This window comes from Alosa pseudoharengus, unplaced genomic scaffold, assembly GCF_046254945.1.
Source record: "Alosa pseudoharengus isolate Yale_2024_CS ecotype anadromous, Long Island Sound unplaced genomic scaffold, YU_APseudo_1.1 YU_APseudo_1.1_scf_9, whole genome shotgun sequence".
NCBI lineage: Eukaryota > Metazoa > Chordata > Actinopteri > Clupeiformes > Clupeidae > Alosa > Alosa pseudoharengus.
The window spans coordinates 37,318,864-37,336,363 of NW_027468881.1; the positions used below are offsets into that span (position 1 = coordinate 37,318,864).

The 17,500-nt window shown below is 47.4% G+C and overlaps 1 protein-coding gene across 4 annotated transcripts in view; it reads right to left on the reverse strand.

Annotated features, from left to right (window-relative positions):
* The window catches only part of mical1 (microtubule associated monooxygenase, calponin and LIM domain containing 1), a 32,764-nt gene that overhangs the window by 4,022 nt on the left and 11,242 nt on the right, over positions 1 to 17,500 (reverse strand). For 2 of the 4 annotated variants that reach the window (XM_076277197.1, XM_076277196.1), the window contains exons 11-22: positions 17,108 to 17,234; positions 15,032 to 15,113; positions 12,720 to 12,870; positions 12,338 to 12,534; positions 9,861 to 9,967; positions 8,165 to 8,236; positions 7,082 to 7,301; positions 6,168 to 6,238; positions 2,708 to 3,587; positions 1,339 to 1,442; positions 660 to 764; positions 87 to 285 (exon numbers count right to left, since the gene is read on the reverse strand). In XM_076277197.1, the coding sequence (XP_076133312.1) occupies positions 87 to 285; positions 660 to 764; positions 1,339 to 1,442; positions 2,708 to 3,587; positions 6,168 to 6,238; positions 7,082 to 7,301; positions 8,165 to 8,236; positions 9,861 to 9,967; positions 12,338 to 12,534; positions 12,720 to 12,870; positions 15,032 to 15,113; positions 17,108 to 17,234 (2,315 nt within the window). The remainder of the gene's footprint in view (positions 1 to 86; positions 286 to 659; positions 765 to 1,338; positions 1,443 to 2,707; positions 3,588 to 6,167; positions 6,239 to 7,081; positions 7,302 to 8,164; positions 8,237 to 9,860; positions 9,968 to 12,337; positions 12,535 to 12,719; positions 12,871 to 15,031; positions 15,114 to 17,107; positions 17,235 to 17,500) is intronic. The other 2 variants (XM_076277198.1, XM_076277199.1) reach the window with 2 other exon arrangements.

Sequence of the window (17,500 nt, forward strand, 5' to 3'; positions counted from 1 at the left end):
ATCCCAGATGGATGTGAGTGGAGCTAGGCGGAACGAAATTCATCTGGCGAGAGTCAGGTTAGTGGAGACGTGCTGTCTGTAGAAACCTGGACGTGGTTGAGCTTGCTCATGCAGTGGATGTAAGTGGTGTTGTGGTGTCTGATGGTGTGGTTGAGGGTGTAACAACGCCCGCTTGGTCTGTGGTGTGTCACCTGACTCCTCCCTGAGAGTTCTCTCCAGGTCAACTCCCTTCACCTCCAGGTCCTTAAACGTCACCTCAATCTCCTCCAGCCGTCTCTGGATCGACTGCACACACACACACACAGACAGAGTCAGCACAGCAGTTCATGCCACTTGGGAGCTAATGCTAATAAGTAATGATAGCTAATGCTTTGTGGAATCACAGAGTTACTTTAGATGTGGAGTAGTGTAACACTGGTTTTTAACTAGTAGTTTGTGTTATTTATTTATACGTGTACGTGTTGTTTACCTGTTGTGCTACCTGTATATTTACTTGGCTGCAAGACAAGTTTCCCTTAGGAGACAATAAACTGAAACTGAACTGAACTGAACTTTATGCTCTGTTGTGTGTGTCCAGTTCTAGATGCACATGCTCATGACCCTTGTCTGATGCTCATGTGTGCTGGTGGAGGTGACGGACGCATGTCCAGTGGACTGACCTGTGCTCTGTGGAAGCGCTGGATCTCACTCATCTTGGCCCGGCGCTCCAGCGTCCTCATCTTGCGCAGCTCCAACTTGTGCGCCTCCACCGGGTCAGAGGGGGACTGCAGGACAGGAGAACGGAGTGGACAAGAGAGGAGAGGAGAGGAGAGGAGAGGAGAGGAGAGAGGAGGAGAGGAGAGGAGAGAGCAGGAGAAGAATGGAGAAAGGAGGAGAGGAGAGGAGAGTGGAAAGGAGGAGAAGAATGGAGAGAGGAGATGAGAGATGAAAGTGGAAAGGAGGAGAGGAGATGAGAAGAGAGGATAAGAGAGAGGAGTGGAGAGAGGAAAGGAGGGGAGGAATATAGAGAGGAGAGAGGAGAAGGAAGAGCACATGAGCATGGCCGTGAGTTGACCGGATGAGACGTCATATGATAACACTAGCAGCTAGCCCTCCTGTTTACATGAACTGACCACAGAACAAAGCTCACACTAGCCCTCCTGTTTAAATGAACTGACCACGGAAGAGTTGCCCACTCAGAGCTCTCTACAGGGGCACAGACTAATGGCTACCGATTAAATATGACAAAGTGCAGTAATATTCATTTTCAGGAGCTTCAGCATTTGAATATAATTAGTGCTGGGACCATGCAAAGGATATCCCTAACAGCCATGGAGGAAGCTGTTTGAGCAACTGTACCTGTACCTCCAGAAAATCAATGCTGTCTGAATACATGTCGAAGTCATCATCCTCATCATCACCATTCTCCTCTCCTGATGCATAGCTACTTGAATGAACTCCATCTGTGGGTGACAACATATAAGAAAGTTACATATAAAAAATAGATCCTAAAAAAACTACCCATTTAAAAATGTCAAAAATGCAGGATTTACTTGCCAGAATTCAAAGGCAGATCGAAATGGTTAACCGTCCTCTGGTTTTAATGATATCAGTGTTTCTACAGATCGCCTTTAGCCTCCACCATCTAGGCCCAAACTGTTTACTGTTTGTTACTTCTGCTCCTCTGGAGAATGTCCTGCATCTCACAGCTCACACTCTCTCAACTCATCTGTTCTGAGACACATCTCTTGCATTGCACAGAATTCACTCATCTTTCCCTAGTGCAGAGTAGATTATCTCATTGTGATAATGCTTGCACAATCTCAAGAGGCATCCTATTCGTTATTAAACATAACCGCTGAATATATTATTTCACATGTTTTCATTTTAATTAGAAGGTTTGTTGTTTTACAGCCTAAGTGTTGCATTACCACCGCATTGACCACATTAGTAAGCAACTAGCCTCTGGAGCTCGTCCTGTGTATATTAACCACTAGCCTGGTCCTACCAGACTCTCCTACATTTCATAATGTACAGAGACTCTGGCCACTTTCCACTGCCAAGCGGTAACTCTGTACTCTGTTGAAGTTTAAAACTATTGGATCTGCCCAGAGCCACTCTGGATCTGCCATAACCAATCGCTAACGTTTGGTTGTGACGTATGTCTGGCTCAAACTAGCGCACGACCTCAACGTCATCGTTCTCAGCCACTCCCTCTGTTTGCTGATTAGTCAGGTAAAATCTGGCCTGAGAAAACCCGCGAATATACCGAAATCCCAGACGACGTACTGAAGGAAAATGAAAATTGATGGGAAGTACATAGGAGGGCGGAGCCAGGCTAATTAACCACTGGTAAGTGCATGGAATCAACGGTCTCAAGTCTGACTAGTTTGAGTGAATTCTGCCTCTGCAATGTGTGTGTGTGTGTATGTTGTTTAGGATGCGTAATGTGTGATGTGTGTGTATGTTGTTTAGAATGCGTAGTGTGTGATGTGTGTGTGTATATTGTTTAGGATGCGTAGTGTGTGATGTGTGTGTATGTTGTTTAGAATGCGTAGTGTGTGATGTGTGTGTGTATATTGTTTAGGATGCGTGATGTGTGTGTGTGTGTTGTTTAGGATGCGTAGTGTGTGTGTGTGTGTGTGATGTGTGTGTGTGTGTGTTGTTTAGGATGCGTAGTGTGTGTGTGTGTTGTTTAGGATGCGTAGTGTGTGTGTGTGCAACTGACCAGCTCCCCCCACGTGGACGCTGAGGCGGTGGTGCTGGCCGAGCCGCGGGGACGACAGGTTCCAGGGGGAGAACTTGGAGCGCACGCGACCGCCCTGCTGCCTTCCGTTGGCGTCCCCTCCGGGCGGCTCGGTCTTCCTCCGGACGCAGCGGCGGTTGCGCTGCTCCCGCACGTGGTTCCCCGGCCGGCCCGCGCTCCATAAGCCCTCCTCCTCCTGCTGACCGGCCGCCTCCGCCACTCCGTCCACGCGCTTGGAGGAGGAGGAGGACGAGGCCGACGAGGAGGCCGGCGTCTCTGAGTCCGAGTCCTGGCTGTAGCTCAGGCTGCCCAGCTGACTGCGCTCTTCGTCCGACAGCTGCAGCTTCCGCTTTGCGGTTTCTGGGGAGGCGCTGTTCACTTCGTTTGCACTTCCGGTTTCTGACCTGGGGGAGGCGCTATCTGCTCCGTTTGCACTTCCGTTCTCAGCTTGACCGCTGGGGGTCTCGCTAGAGAGCTCCTCCTCCTCCTCCTCCTCCTCCTCCTTCACAGCCTCAGGCTTTGTCCGGCGTTGGTCCAGGGGGGGTGAGGGCTTGGTAGGGAATGGCGGAAGATGGACGGTGCGTGGCTTTGGCGTGGGGGGGGACTGGGGTTGGCGCGCGTGTGCCCTGCGTGGAGCGGGCACAGGGCTGGCACTGGCGGAGCCCTCTGATGCCGCTTTGTGTCCAGGCTCCGGCAGCTTGGACGGCCTGTGCGGGGAGACCTTCTTGGGGACAGGGTGAGGATCAGGTGACCGCTCTGCCACAGCAGAGTCTGCCGAGGCAGGTGCTGGATCAGACTTGTTCACCTCACTCTTCCAGTACATCTCTCCATCACTGCCCTCTCCACTCGAGGCTGAGTCATCCTGGATGGGAAACAACAAACAGGAAATGATGCACTACTTGGGAATGACAAGGACCGCCCCCGTGGCTACTTTGTTTTTCCCACAGCAAGTGTTCATGTGCTTTGCCGTCGGAATGTGTGACAAACACGGATGCCACAACAAAGGTTAGCAAAAGCAAAACATACACTCACTAATCCTAAATAAAGAACTGTATTTACTTAAAATATAGTGTAAGACGCTTGTGAAAGAAAGATATGCAGCTTTCAAGTGACAAAAACGGCAAATTCCCAAGTTCACATTAAAACTGTTGGACATCAAAGGCCACATGGACTACAAACGAACTACAACGTGACGACAAAAGTGATGACGAGCCACTAACTAACTCTGTTAGCAAAATCTAGCCCCAGTTTCCGACCTCTAACTCACACATTACGTGACGTGAATGTATAAGTATAAGTATATATACTTTTTTGATCCCGTGAGGGAAATTTGGTCTCTGCATTTAACCCAATCGGTGAATTAGTGAAACACAAACAAGCACACAGTGAACACACAGTGAGGTGAAGCACACACTAATCCCGGCGCAGTGAGCTGCCTGCAACAACAGCGGCGCTCGGGGAGCAGTGAGGGGTTAGGTGCCTTGCTCAAGGGCACTTCAGCCGCGGCTCACTGGTCGGGGCTCGAACCGGCAACCCTCCGGTTACAAGTCCAGAGTGCTAACCAGTGGGCCACGGCTGCCCACACATGATGCGGAATGATGATGTTTTCACTGGGAAAAAGGTTTTTACGAAGCCCATGAACGCTAGGTCAGTCCTAAGCTCTGAGCTCAATGTCACTGGGTCAAAACCTGACCTTACACAAGTAATAGGGCTGAACAATGTGGAAAAAATATCTAAAAGTTGGTTTATGTTCATCATGTTGCATCAAGAAGTAGCAAAATACTCCCAAATAATCGGTGTCGTAACCTGCTTAATTAATTACGGTCTGATTTGCTAATGGCACTACTTCAAATTGAGATTTGTATTAAAAATGGATTCAGTCTTTCAGTCCTAACTAGCGGTGATCAAACAGCGCATGTGATGATTAGTTAGGATGGCAGCATGTGTCTGACTGCTGGGAGTCTCAGGAAGACTACAGTATGTAATGCTGCCCTGTACACCCAGTGTGTGTGTGTGTGTGTAAGTATAAGTATAAGTATAAGTATAAGTATATATACTTTTTTGATCCCGTGAGGGAAATTTGGTCTCTGCATTTTAACCCAATCGGTGAATTAGTGAAACACAAACAGCACACAGTGAACACACAGTGAGGTGAAGCACACACTAATCCCGGCGCAGTGAGCTGCCTGCTACAACATCGGCGCTCGGGGAGCAGTGAGGGGTTAGGTGCCTTGCTCAAGGGCACTTCAGCCGCGGCGCACTGGTCGGGGCTTGAACCGGCAACCCTCCGGTTACAAGTCCAGAGTGCTAACCAGTGGGCCACGGCTGCCCCTAAAATAGAGTGCGTAGTCGGCAGGACTGTGTGTGTGAGTGTGTGAAAGAGAGTCTCAGGAAGACTACAGTATGTAATGCTGCCCTGTACACCCAGTGTGTGTGTGTGTGTTTTTGTGTGTGTGTGTGTGTGTGTGTGTGTGAAAGAGAGTCTCAGGAAGACTACAGTATGTAATGCTGCCCTGTACACCCAGTGTGTGTGTGTGTGTTTTTGTGTGTGTGTGTGTGTGTGTGTGTGTGTGTGTGTGTGTGTGTGTGAAAGAGAGTCTCAGGAAGACTACAGTATGTAATGCTGCCCTGTGCACCCAGTTCCTGAGTGTGTTTGTAATCTGAGAAGGGCTGGGTGTGTGTGTGTGTGTGTGTGTGTGTGTGTGTTTGTAATCTGAGAAGGGCTGGGGGCTGCTCCTGCCTGCAGAGCACTGAGAGCCAGAGATGACCTCTCAAAACACATAAAGCAGATGGACACACACACACACACACACACACACACACACACACACACACACACACACACACACACACACAGAGCGCACATCACACAAGCCAAGTCTACCTACTCCTGCATACAAGCAGTGTGTGGTGTCCATGCATTACAGTACCTCTCCACTCCAACACAAGACATAAACACATACAGTACTCCAACACACAATATGACGCCACAAGATGTAAACACATACAGTACTCCAACACACAATATGATGCCACAAGACATAAACACATACAGTACTCCAACACACAATATGATGCCACAAGACGTAAACACATACAGTACTCCAACACACAATATGACGCCACAAGACGTAAACACATACAGTACTCCAACACACAATATGATGCCACAATCAGCTGCTGACAAGTGGATGGTGCAGAGATAACCACGGCAGTGACAGAGCTGTATTTTTATCCCCATGATGCGTTTGGATAGAGCTGTGATTACAGCAGCTGTAGGAAACTACACTGAGCCTGAGTGTGTGTATTTGTGTGTGTGTGTGTGTGTGTGTGTGTGTGTGTGTGTGTGTGTGTGTGACATACTTGTCTGGACTATACATCTGTGTTTACCTTTCATCTAATTCAGGTGCCTGTGTGTGTGTGTGTGTGTGTGTGCGCGTACCTCAGAGTGTGTGGACAGATTCCTGTGGCCCAGTTCCATTTCCTCAGAGTGCAGCTCACAGTAGAACCTTCCTGCAGATACGCCAAACACAACACCGTTTACAACTCCCTCTTCCTCCTCCACACACACACGCACACACACACACACACAGAAACAGACATAGACACAGAAACAGAAACAGAAACAGACACAGAAACAGACACACACACACAGACACACACACACAAACACACACACACACACACACACACAGTTTGTGATGCTTTTGCTCTTGTTAAACTTGGGGTACTTTAAGCCGGGCTGTGCATCCCAGCAGTCTCCTCAGGACTGACTACAGGTAATGCAGCTGCAAGAGTCTCAACGGACACACGCACACACACACACACACACACACACAGTGTCAGAGGGCCTGCAGTCTCCTCAGGACTGACTACAGGTAACGCAGCTGCAAGAGTCTCACCGGACACAAACACACACACAACACCACACGCTACAGGCCTACACATTCACCTCACAACACTACCACATCCACAAGACAAAATGAAAAGAACAGGTCTACTCTAAAAGGCCTAGTTGAAATATATACATCTCTATAGCTATTCAAATATATACATCTCTTCTGCTATTTTATTCATTGACACTACATGCAACACTAAAGGTGCTAACATGAGCAAATATATACATATAATTAATAAAATGTCAACAAGAACATATACATATTTAATACACGTGTAATGTATGATGAAAACCTTGGTGAATCATCACACATGAACACGATGCCAAGGTCGGTATCGTCCTTAGCCAAAGCCAAACCATGTGCAAATGATTATATCCTTGTCTAAGGCCACGTTGGCCTGCTCTACCTATTTGTGCTTAGCTCCAATCAGGGCTAGGGATGTGTGGTGAGAACTGACCAGTGCTCTGGTGGTGCGAGTAGCCTCCCTGCCTGAGGGTGGCGCTGCAGTGGTGGCAGGTGAAGCAGCTGCGATGGAAGAACTTGCCCTCGGCGCTCTCTCGCTCCAGCACATACAGCCGCTGGCCGCAGAAGTAGCACACCTCGCTGTCCAGGGGGGCCTCGGGCGCATCAGGGGCCCCGGGCGTCACTGTGACAACAGGGGTCACGGGGGTCACAGCCTGCGCAGGACAGAGCAGAGGCGAACACAGAGCACTTTACAGACAGCAGCGCGCAGAGTGAGAACAGAGTTGTAGACTCCTGATGGACATCGCTGACCACACACACGCAGAGAATGGGGGGGGGGGGGTGGGGGCATTCAGCAGACTGGTTCAGGAGAGCCAACGGTCACTTTCCAGGACTGTGGTGTTGCAGCACTGCTTCACTTGTCTCCCGTTTCCAGGGCTCAACTGAACTGGATGCTAATTCGGTGCCTTCAATCTATTACAGATGTCTGTCATCGTGGTTTTGTTCTGGGCGAATGGTTCACTTACCTCTCTTACGTGAGTGTGAGTGTGCATGTGTGTGAGGAAGTGTGTGTGAGTGTGAGTGTGAGTGTGAGTGTGAGTGTGAGTGTGAGTGTGGTGAGAGAGAGAGAGAGAGAGAATAAAATCTTTGTGCATCTAGAGGGAGTGCGATGCAGAGAGAGAAGAGCAGGTGTGTGAGCTGTGTGTGTCCATCAGGCTGCACCTGCCTCCTAGTGTGAGGGGAGGGGAGGGACACTCTCTGGAGTTGGACACACACACACACACACACACACACACACACACACAGACACACAGACACACAGACACACAGACACACACACACACACACACACACACACACACACACACACACACACACACACACACTCAGAGTGCTAATCAGGACAACACAGGATGACGCACTACCAAATGAAATTCACAGGTCAGTGGGAAAACACTGCAAAGGTGATAGCACACACACACACACGCGCACACGCACACACACACACACACACACACAAACATATGCATGCATGCACGTTAGCCAGATCTCAGTGTGAGATGAGGGGGAAACTCACCTCCTCCTCCTCCTCCTCGCCCTCCTCCTTCCTCATCCTCAGAGTCCTCTTCCTCTCTGCAGCCAGGCTGTCCTGTGGAGCAGGAGTCACATGAGCGCAGATGCCTCAGGGCGTTACGCAACGCCCCGACAGAGAGGGCTCAAAATAAACAATGACTTAGCCCACCGCCAAGCCACTTACAGCACCACCGTGCTCATCAGCAGCAGCATCTGTTCAGAGGGAGGCTCCTCATTGGCCATATGCTCGCACCTGGGGCGTCTCATTGGCTGCGGTCGCGTACAGGGCTCGTGATGGCAATTTCACGGGGTTTTTTTACAGAGGGGCTTTTGTTGGACTCGTGGTTGTTAAGGAGGCCAGTGCTGTTGACGGGGCTTCCACAGAGTACAGGCAGCTTTTATGCTGCTTGGAGAGGAATGGGTGGGCCGATCGCAAGTTTCACCTTTTATTAGAAATAAACAGGATGTTTACGTCCTGCAACGTGGACCTTCAACGCTCCCACTGGCACCGTAAAACATTTATTATTATATGAGAAGAGCGATTTCACAGCCATGGCTGTGCCGACCCAAGAACATGAATTGTTGTGTTAAATAATTGATCCACGCTATATATCCATGGCTGTGATCCACGCTATATATCCATGGCTGTGATCCACGCTATATATCCATGGCTGTGATCCACGCTATATATCCATGGCACGGCACCACAAAAGGCCTCCTAAAGAAGCAGGCTGCAGCGTGAGATCACTAGGCCACCTGCTCCTCAGCAGATAAGGGGCCCAGGGCCCGGGCTGAGCGTGATGCGCGTTGGGAAGATCAAAACCCCACAGCCTCTTTGTTCTGCCGAGAGAGCGCGAGGCGAGCAGTGAGCTACATCAGGCTAGCGGCAGCGCTCAGGCGTCTCTCTGAGCTACATCAGGCTAGCGGCAGCGCTCAGGCGTCTCTCTGAGCTACACCAGGCTAGCGGCAGCGCTCAGGCGTCTCTCTGAGCTACATCAGGCTAGCGGCAGCGCTCAGGCGTCTCTCTGAGCTACATCAGGCTAGCGGCAGCGATCAGGCGTCTCTCTGAGCTACATCAGGCTAGCGGCAGCGCTCAGGCGTCTCTCTGAGCTACATCAGGCTAGCGGCAGCGCTCAGGCGTCTCTCTGAGCTACATCAGGCTAGCGGCAGCGCTCAGGCGTCTCTCTGAGCTACATCAGGCTAGCGGCAGCGCTCAGGCGTCTCTCTGAGCTACATCAGGCTAGCGGCAGCGCTCAGGCGTCTCTCTGAGCTACATCAGGCTAGCGGCAGCGCTCAGGCGTCTCTCGCAGCACAACACCCGCTCTGCTCTTGCTCTTGCTTCAGCAGCTCAGCGTGTCCCAGTGTACGGCGCTCACAGGCGTTGCATAATGCAACTTGGAAACGGTTAACTGCCTACCTGCACTCTGCGTAACCTCATTCTGCTCCATAGGAAAACACAGCCTTTTTATTTACATTCCAACTATTAACAGCAGAGCTGTGTGTGTGTGTGTATGTGTGTGTGTATGTGTGTGTGTATGTGTGTGTGTGTGTGTGTGTGTGTGTGTGTGCGTGCGTGTGCGTGTGTGTATATGTGCGTGCGTGTGCGTGTGTGTATGTGTGTTTGTATGTGTTAATGTGTGTGTGTGTGTGTGTGTTTGTGTTTTTGTGTGTGTGTGTGTGTGTGTAGTATGTGCTGATACCTTGCGGCGCTGCAGGGAGTTGTGTTTCAGCTTGTTCAGGAAACTGACGGCAGATCGGGCAGCGAACAGGGAAACTGGCTTGGAGGGCGCCAACTGACTGATTTCATCTACAACACAAACATACACACACACACACACACACACAGGTTCTTATCTTCTGTAGACCTCAATCCCAGACCACAAACAATGGGATATTTAGTATATTTCCTCATTGCAATTTCAATGACAAAACCCAATGGGCTACCTCCAGGAGGCCATGGCAAGAGCAAACACAAAAACAAGCATGGCAATTCCAGCATGAGCCACGTCAACAGGAAATGGGATTCACAGTTTTATTATCTTTGAAACATCAGGGGATCAGGACTGACTTCAATAGCAATTTTACTAAACATATCCCACAAAACCCCAAACAAACTAAATCAAAACTATTTACATAAAAAACAGATTTGTGTGTGTGTGTTTGCGTGTGTGTGTGTGTGTGTGTGTGTGTGTGTGTGTGTGTGTGTGTGCGTGAGTTTGGTGTTTGGTGTGTGTGTGTGTGTGCAGATGTATTACGTGTTTAATTGGCAACTCTTGCTCTCTCGACACAGTTAAATATGCTGCTAACTCATTTCCAGCGCACTGCAATCAATAGCCATGGTTCTCCTCCCAGTAAGACAGCCTCCTCATGTCAGCACTAAGCACACACTCACACTCACTCAGCAATCAGGTACTTCACACACACACACACACACACACACACACACACACACACACACACACACACACACACACACACACACAGAGAGAGAGAGACCCCTACAAACACATACATGAGAAGCCTCTGTGACTGACAGCCTGTGCTAGGTGTCGTGTTTACAGTATGATGACGCCCCCCCCCCCCCCCTCTCTCTTGCTAGCAACACACTACCTGCCCTGCCCAGTCTTCATAGCAATCCAGAAAAACACACACACACACACACACACACACACACACACACACACACACACCCTTTTCAGTCAATCATACCTGCTTATGGGAGCCGCGCTGGTATGCCTTCCCCTGAGCACGGCACCGGAGTGTGTGTGCGTGTGTGTGAGTGTGTGTGTGTGCGCGCTGCAGCCGAGTGATGCTCTCCCGCCCCCGCCCCACGCAGCATGTCGCCTGTGCCCAGTGCTTCCCGCTAGATGAGGCTCGCTGATGCTTCTGAGCACGACCCCACACCCAGTCGCTCTCTCTCTCCCCCCCTCCTCTCTCTCTCTCTCGCTCTCTCTCTCCCCCTCCTCTCTCTCTCTCTCTCCCCCCCTCCTCTCTCTCTCTCTCTCTCTCCCCCTCCTCTCTCTCTCTCTTTCTCTCGCGCTCTCTCTCTCTCTCTCTCTCTCTCTCTCTCTCTCTCCCCCTCCTCTCTCTCTCTCTCGCTCTCTCTCTCTCTCTCTCTGCCTCGCAGCACTCAGCTGAGCCCATGGACCAGCCCCCACCAAACACCAGGTGCATGATGGGAAGGGTTCTTAAAGGGCCAGCCACGCTGCACTGTGTCCCCTTACACAACACACACACATGTCACTTGAGCATTTATTTACCAAAAGCCAGAGAGCCTGGAGTCATTATTTAATAAGGCATATCCATTTGTGTACCTCCTGCCTAACCGTTTCTTTCACTATTTCTACCTCGTGTGGTATTTATTTCCAAACGACAAAAACTGGAAAGTGTTTTATGGATGTGAAATTATATGAATACTATATGTGTATAAAATGGGTACAAATCATTCATTTGAACAGCTTGCACAGAAAATACTGCACAGAAAATAATTTCTCTCACAACAAATCTAGCAATTGTCATTTTTCATCGATTAGATTTCAAAATAAAAGGCATTTCTAGTGCCACTGTGCCGGATGCTGTCATTCTAAATCTTTAATGAGTTCAACGTCATCTGGGAACCCTGCATTAGATGTGGTTTGAGATGTCACTAAAATGCAAAAATAGCTTGAAAAGAGCTCTAAAAATAGAAGGAAAGTGTAAAAATACGCTTCCCTCTACTTTTAACGGCCATAATATGTACGAAAAATCCCTGATGGTGTAAATTGATAAAATGATTCTAATGGAACTTTTTCACTAACCCTAGATGGACGTCAAACAGGTGACTGAAAAACACTTCAAGGCCCCAGCTATGGCGTAATTGGCTGGGGCACCTGCACCGTACATCGGTGACCCGGGTTCGATTCCCGCTCCGTGGTCCTTTCCGGATCCCACCGCCGACTCTCTCTCCCACTCACTTCCTGTCACTCTTCACTGTCCTATCATTAAAGGCATAAAAAGCCCAAAAAATATATACTAAAAAAAAAACAAACAAAAAAAAACACTTCAAAAGGCCCAATTAGTGACCACAGAAGACAATAACCTCACTGAATGTCTCTTTCACACCTCGTCTGCAAGTCAGTGTCTTAGAATGGTCATAGAATGATTGATGGAATGGTCATGTAGTAGCAGCTGGGCGTACCTGTGGGAGGCGCTTGTTTGGAGAAGGCACTGTGGACCTGAGAGAGGTACAGCATCATGGACAGCTGGTCGATCTGGACGCAGCTAGCCATGTCAGCCCCAGACATGAGTGGGGCAATGCCCAGCTCTCTCTGCAGGACGTCGAACGCCAGCTGGTTATTGTAGGCTGCACTGGACTCATCCAGGGAGGAAAAGTTCCTGTGGAGCAACATGCAGCAAACATGCACATGTGCGCGCACACACGCACACAAGCACACACAAGCAACACACACACACAGACACAGACACACACACACACAGGTACATGAGGTCTCAGACAAAGCGATGTCCAGATAGTGGGTGAGTGTTGTTGCGTGGACGGAGGTTGGTTTAGGGGGACTCACATGAGCTCTGGTCTGAAGCGGTGGATGAGGGCACACAGGGCCAGGCCTGACCTCCACGACTCCTTCATGTCCTTCACCTTCACCCGCTTGTACCCGCTTGTGTTGCGCTGGCACCATTTCAGCAAGTTCACCAAAGTGGCACTACCCGACTCTGCCAACACACATCAACAACATGTTTTCTGCTGTGTGAGTGGAACCCTAGCTGACCCAGTATACTGAGCTTGTGTTTTCAAACTGTATTTGTTGGGGGTCCAGAGGGAAAATGTTTGTGTGTTTCTGTGGTAATATTTTAATTCTTATGATTTAATATTGTCAATTAAAGTTTTAGTATTTGCACACTCTGCACACATTCAGTCTGTTGTCAGGGAAAATGTCTGGGAGAGTATCTCCAGGCCTGTAGATGGCACCCTGGGAGGGAGGGACAGGGATGGGGGCAGGTACCATATAGCTGGCAGAGAAGAAGACATTTTGAATGCCAGTGTGCAACACCTGAACCTTGCCTTGTCCGTTCTCTTTGTATTTTAAGGTATGTGTCATTAGTGATGGGTAAATGAAGCCTCGAGCGCTACTTGACACATTTCCCTAATGTGCCGAGTAATGTGCCGAAGCTTCGAAACATGGAAGACAAGGAAAACACAGCGACATCTGGTGGTTTGCATAAATTATCGCAACCACGAACTATTGAAAAGAATGCCTACAACGTTCAACACAATGCCAAAGCTTCGAAATGTTCTCGTTCATTACATTAAAAGTGTTGCAAGAAATTTGCATTTCTGTGTGTCTCAATTCAATACAATAAAATACGATTAGGCAACATAATGCCGTCACTCGTTATCACGTGAAGATTGGTGTTTCCGTGGAGGCGTGAAATCATGTGTTATCCCAGTCAATGATCCAATCGGTCTACCATCCACTTAACGCCCGCAGTAGACACTACTTAGCTTCTGAACCAGTACGAAGTATTATCAACCTCAACACGCTATGGACGAGAGTGAAAAGGAAACGACCAGGCACCTAATTAAACCAAACCCTATATGACCCGACATTGACGTTTCATGAATCAAACTTTCCATAAAAGGAAAATATTATGTCAGCCATTATTGTTAAGCCTACATAGAAATTATTAGCCTGTATTGCTTTTAAATTTGAGACAAGATTGCAACACAGACACGTTTTAATGTCATTGTTCTAAAGCTTTAGGCTAGGCCTAGGCTATTTCTTCTTTATTTCTATGTGCATGATATTATGGATTATGGACATTTTCCGGAAAGAAAAGAACGTAAATTCCCAAACAGAGAAAGCATCCTATATAAAACAGGGCTACCCACAAATTTCGCCTGACTCTTGCAATACAACACAACTCATTCCGACACTAGAGCGGGTGACCGCGGGTGCCCTGGTTCGCGCAATTCAAAGCCTTTGAGTCAGATTCCGAAGCAGTCACGTGGGTGTGTGTCCCAAACGAAGCTTCGACGTCACACTCACAAACCGAGGCCTCGTTTGTCATCAGTCACGTGATTTTTATGGAAACGACCATAGATATATACACTGTATATATCTATGGAAACGACACAAGCCTCGAACCGGGGCTTCATCTGGCACGCCCCTTTCTGCTCGACACAAGCTCCGAAGCCTCGCTTCATTGGGCACATCACTATGTGTCATTTTATTCTTAATGTTGCCATCTAAGGTTATTTTGTAGAAATTGCTGGTTAATGTGTTGAATGATCCTGATATGATTCTTATTAAATTGAAGTAAATGTTGATTCAAGCAAATGTTTGTTTGCCACCATTAACCATGTGGCCATGGCTTTTTAGTGAGGTTACAAAGGAATGAATTGGTTGCTAAATGTTGTTTATTCTCACCACATGTATATTCTTATGAAAGATGTTAATGCTATAAATGTGTGTGTTAATCGATTTAATGTTGAGTGTGTCTGAACATTGTTAAACATGTTTGAATATTTAAGTATTGATGCTTAAAGTATTTTAACTAATAAATGGAATGCCAGTGTGCAACACCTGAACCTTGCCTTGTCCGTTCTCTTTTTCTTGTATTTTAAGCTCAAGCAAGAGAACGTGGTTGTGCCGTGCCCCAAGCAAGAGAACGTGGTTGTGCCGTGCCCCAAGCAAGAGAACGTGGTTGTGCCGTGCCCCAAGCAAGAGAACGTGGTTGTGCCGTGCCCCAAGCTCCCCTAGACTTGGAGGCCGGTAATATATATGCACAGGCTGTAGGTGACAGACAGACATTCTTTATCTCTTTCTCTTCTCTCTCTCTCTCTCTCTGTGTGTGTGTGTGTGTGTGTGTGTACCATTGCGGAGGTGAGTCGTTTGCTTCAGCGTTCTCTTGCGGCTGTCATCTGTGAGGTCTTCACGATCATAGAGATGCTGTACCTAACATTTCCGTGCACACACAAACACAAATGCATACACACACAGACACACACACACACACACACACATTTGTTAGGCAGTATTAGGAGTATTAGACAATGGATTAATATTACAATGAACAATATGCTGTTGCTGATTCATTTCCAAGGAGAAGTAGCAGAAGTGGCCTCGCTCTAGGTGAGGAGGATGTTGATATAAAAGTAAAGAAAAAGGGAATAGTAATGCAGTATTAGTGAACCTGCTCCAGATAAAGAAAAAGGGAATAGTAATCCAATATTAGTAAACCTGCTTCAAATAAAGAAAAAGGGAATAGTAATGCAATATTAGTGAACCTGCTTCAAATAAAGAAAAAGGGAATAGTAATGCAATATTAGTGAACCTGCTTCAAATAAAGAAAAAGGGAATAGTAATGCAATATTAGTAAACCTGCTCCAGTACAGTGTTAACTGCTGACAGGCCCACTGCTAGCACAGTAAGGGTGAGGATCCCATTCACAATCCAATATTATTACAATATGTTTCAGTATTACAGCATTATAACAGTTTTGATCTACAGTATCACAGCACAAAACCCAAATAAATAAATAAATACATACAATGCAAACTGCGTTATAATTCCAGACAATAATCATAAAAGGCCTATTTTGATGGAATGTCTGCTCACTGCCAATTCTAATTGTATTTCAATATTACACTCTATCAAGAACCCCAGATGCAGACTGAAGACGTTGTGTAAATCCAGCCCTGTGTTTTCCCTTCTTGGGCTTGTCTGTTTTGCGGGGTTGGAGCTAGGGGTGTAAATCGGAGTCTTCATGACGATTCGATACAATATCGATTTCTTAAGCCAATGATTCGATTATTTTCGATACTTCAGAATTCCCCACGATACGATTCGATACGATTCAATACTCAATATTTTTACATGATATCTATGAAGTTTCAAATAAATCAACAAAAGTTCGGAATGTAGGAGCAGGTATCTTAAGCCTTCGTTATACCGCCTCATGTCTTTGCATATAAAAAAAAAAAAACCCACCCGCAGCTTAGGAGTAGGTAGTGCGCTTACATCGGAGCCATAGACAGAAAAAGAAAGGTCGGAGCTAATGCTGAAAACAGATAGGCGATTTAAGGCACATTAATCGATACTCTTGCGGACGAATCGATGCATTGAATCGCCGGCTGCATAATCGATGCATCGATACGAATCGATTAATATTTACACCCCTAGTTGGAGCCCAGTGGCAGGTGAGCCTGGCTTCCTAACTGACCTGCTGGGATATCAAAAGTGCTACTGGCTATGGAATTCCCTCGCCATCACACAATGATATCTGGTTTTGTCTTATGCATTTCAATCCATTTACTCAGCCTCACATTAGAATTTTGTTTCTTACCACACTTATCCTGATAGTATTTCCACTTTTTTTGAGTATTCATATTTATGTTAAGAATGAACTTAATTAAAAGTATTGCACAAGAAGACTAGCATTGCACTTTGCAAGTAGGCTGGCAAGATGATTTCTGGTGTCAGGTGAATTCTATCTGAATAAATTGCATGTGAGACTCTATGGCTAGCAGACCTACTGTAGAGACTTTAAGGTTTGGACTTGGTCACTTGGGAATTTTAAATATCCTATGACCTAGTTATTTGGGATGCAGCATCATTGTTGTTGGTGACACATATGACTTGTGCCAAAACATATCATTAATCAGTTAATTCAGTTCACTTGTGGACCATCAAGATGGGACAATCTGATCTGATCTTATTTTAAAAATGAGGTTTGCAATGTGACCGTACCTATGCGGCATTTGTTTCCAAAAGTATTCACACCTTGTCAAAGCATGAGTGTCTGCATGCACGTGTGAGTGTGTGCGTGTACGTGTGAGTGTGTGCATGCACGTGTGAGTGTGTGTGTGTACGTGTGAGTGTGTGCATGCACGTGTGAGTGTGTACGTGTGAGTGTGTGCGTGTACGTGTGGGTTTGGCTGTCTCTGTACCTGGTTGGGTGAGATGGTGCTTGTGTTGATGTTGGGGTAGCGGGTGGAGGGGTTGAGGCTGTAGTTGGCATAGTTCTTGTTGGTATTCTCTGGACTGGTTTGAGACAGCTGCTTGTAGACGCTCTCTCTGACAGACATGAGACACAGAACATAACCTTCATCCATCTCCAGTGGGCTTTTTGTCACCAAGTGAAACTATACATGGATGTGACTACAATGAAACTATACATGGATGTGACTACAATGAAACTATGCATGGATGTGACTACAATGAAACTATGCATGGATGTACAGTACATGGTGGGTGCAAAGGGACAGCATTTTGCATTGCTTCACAAGTGTGTGTGTGTGTGTGTGTGTGTGTGTGTATATGAGAGAGAGAGAGTGTGTGTG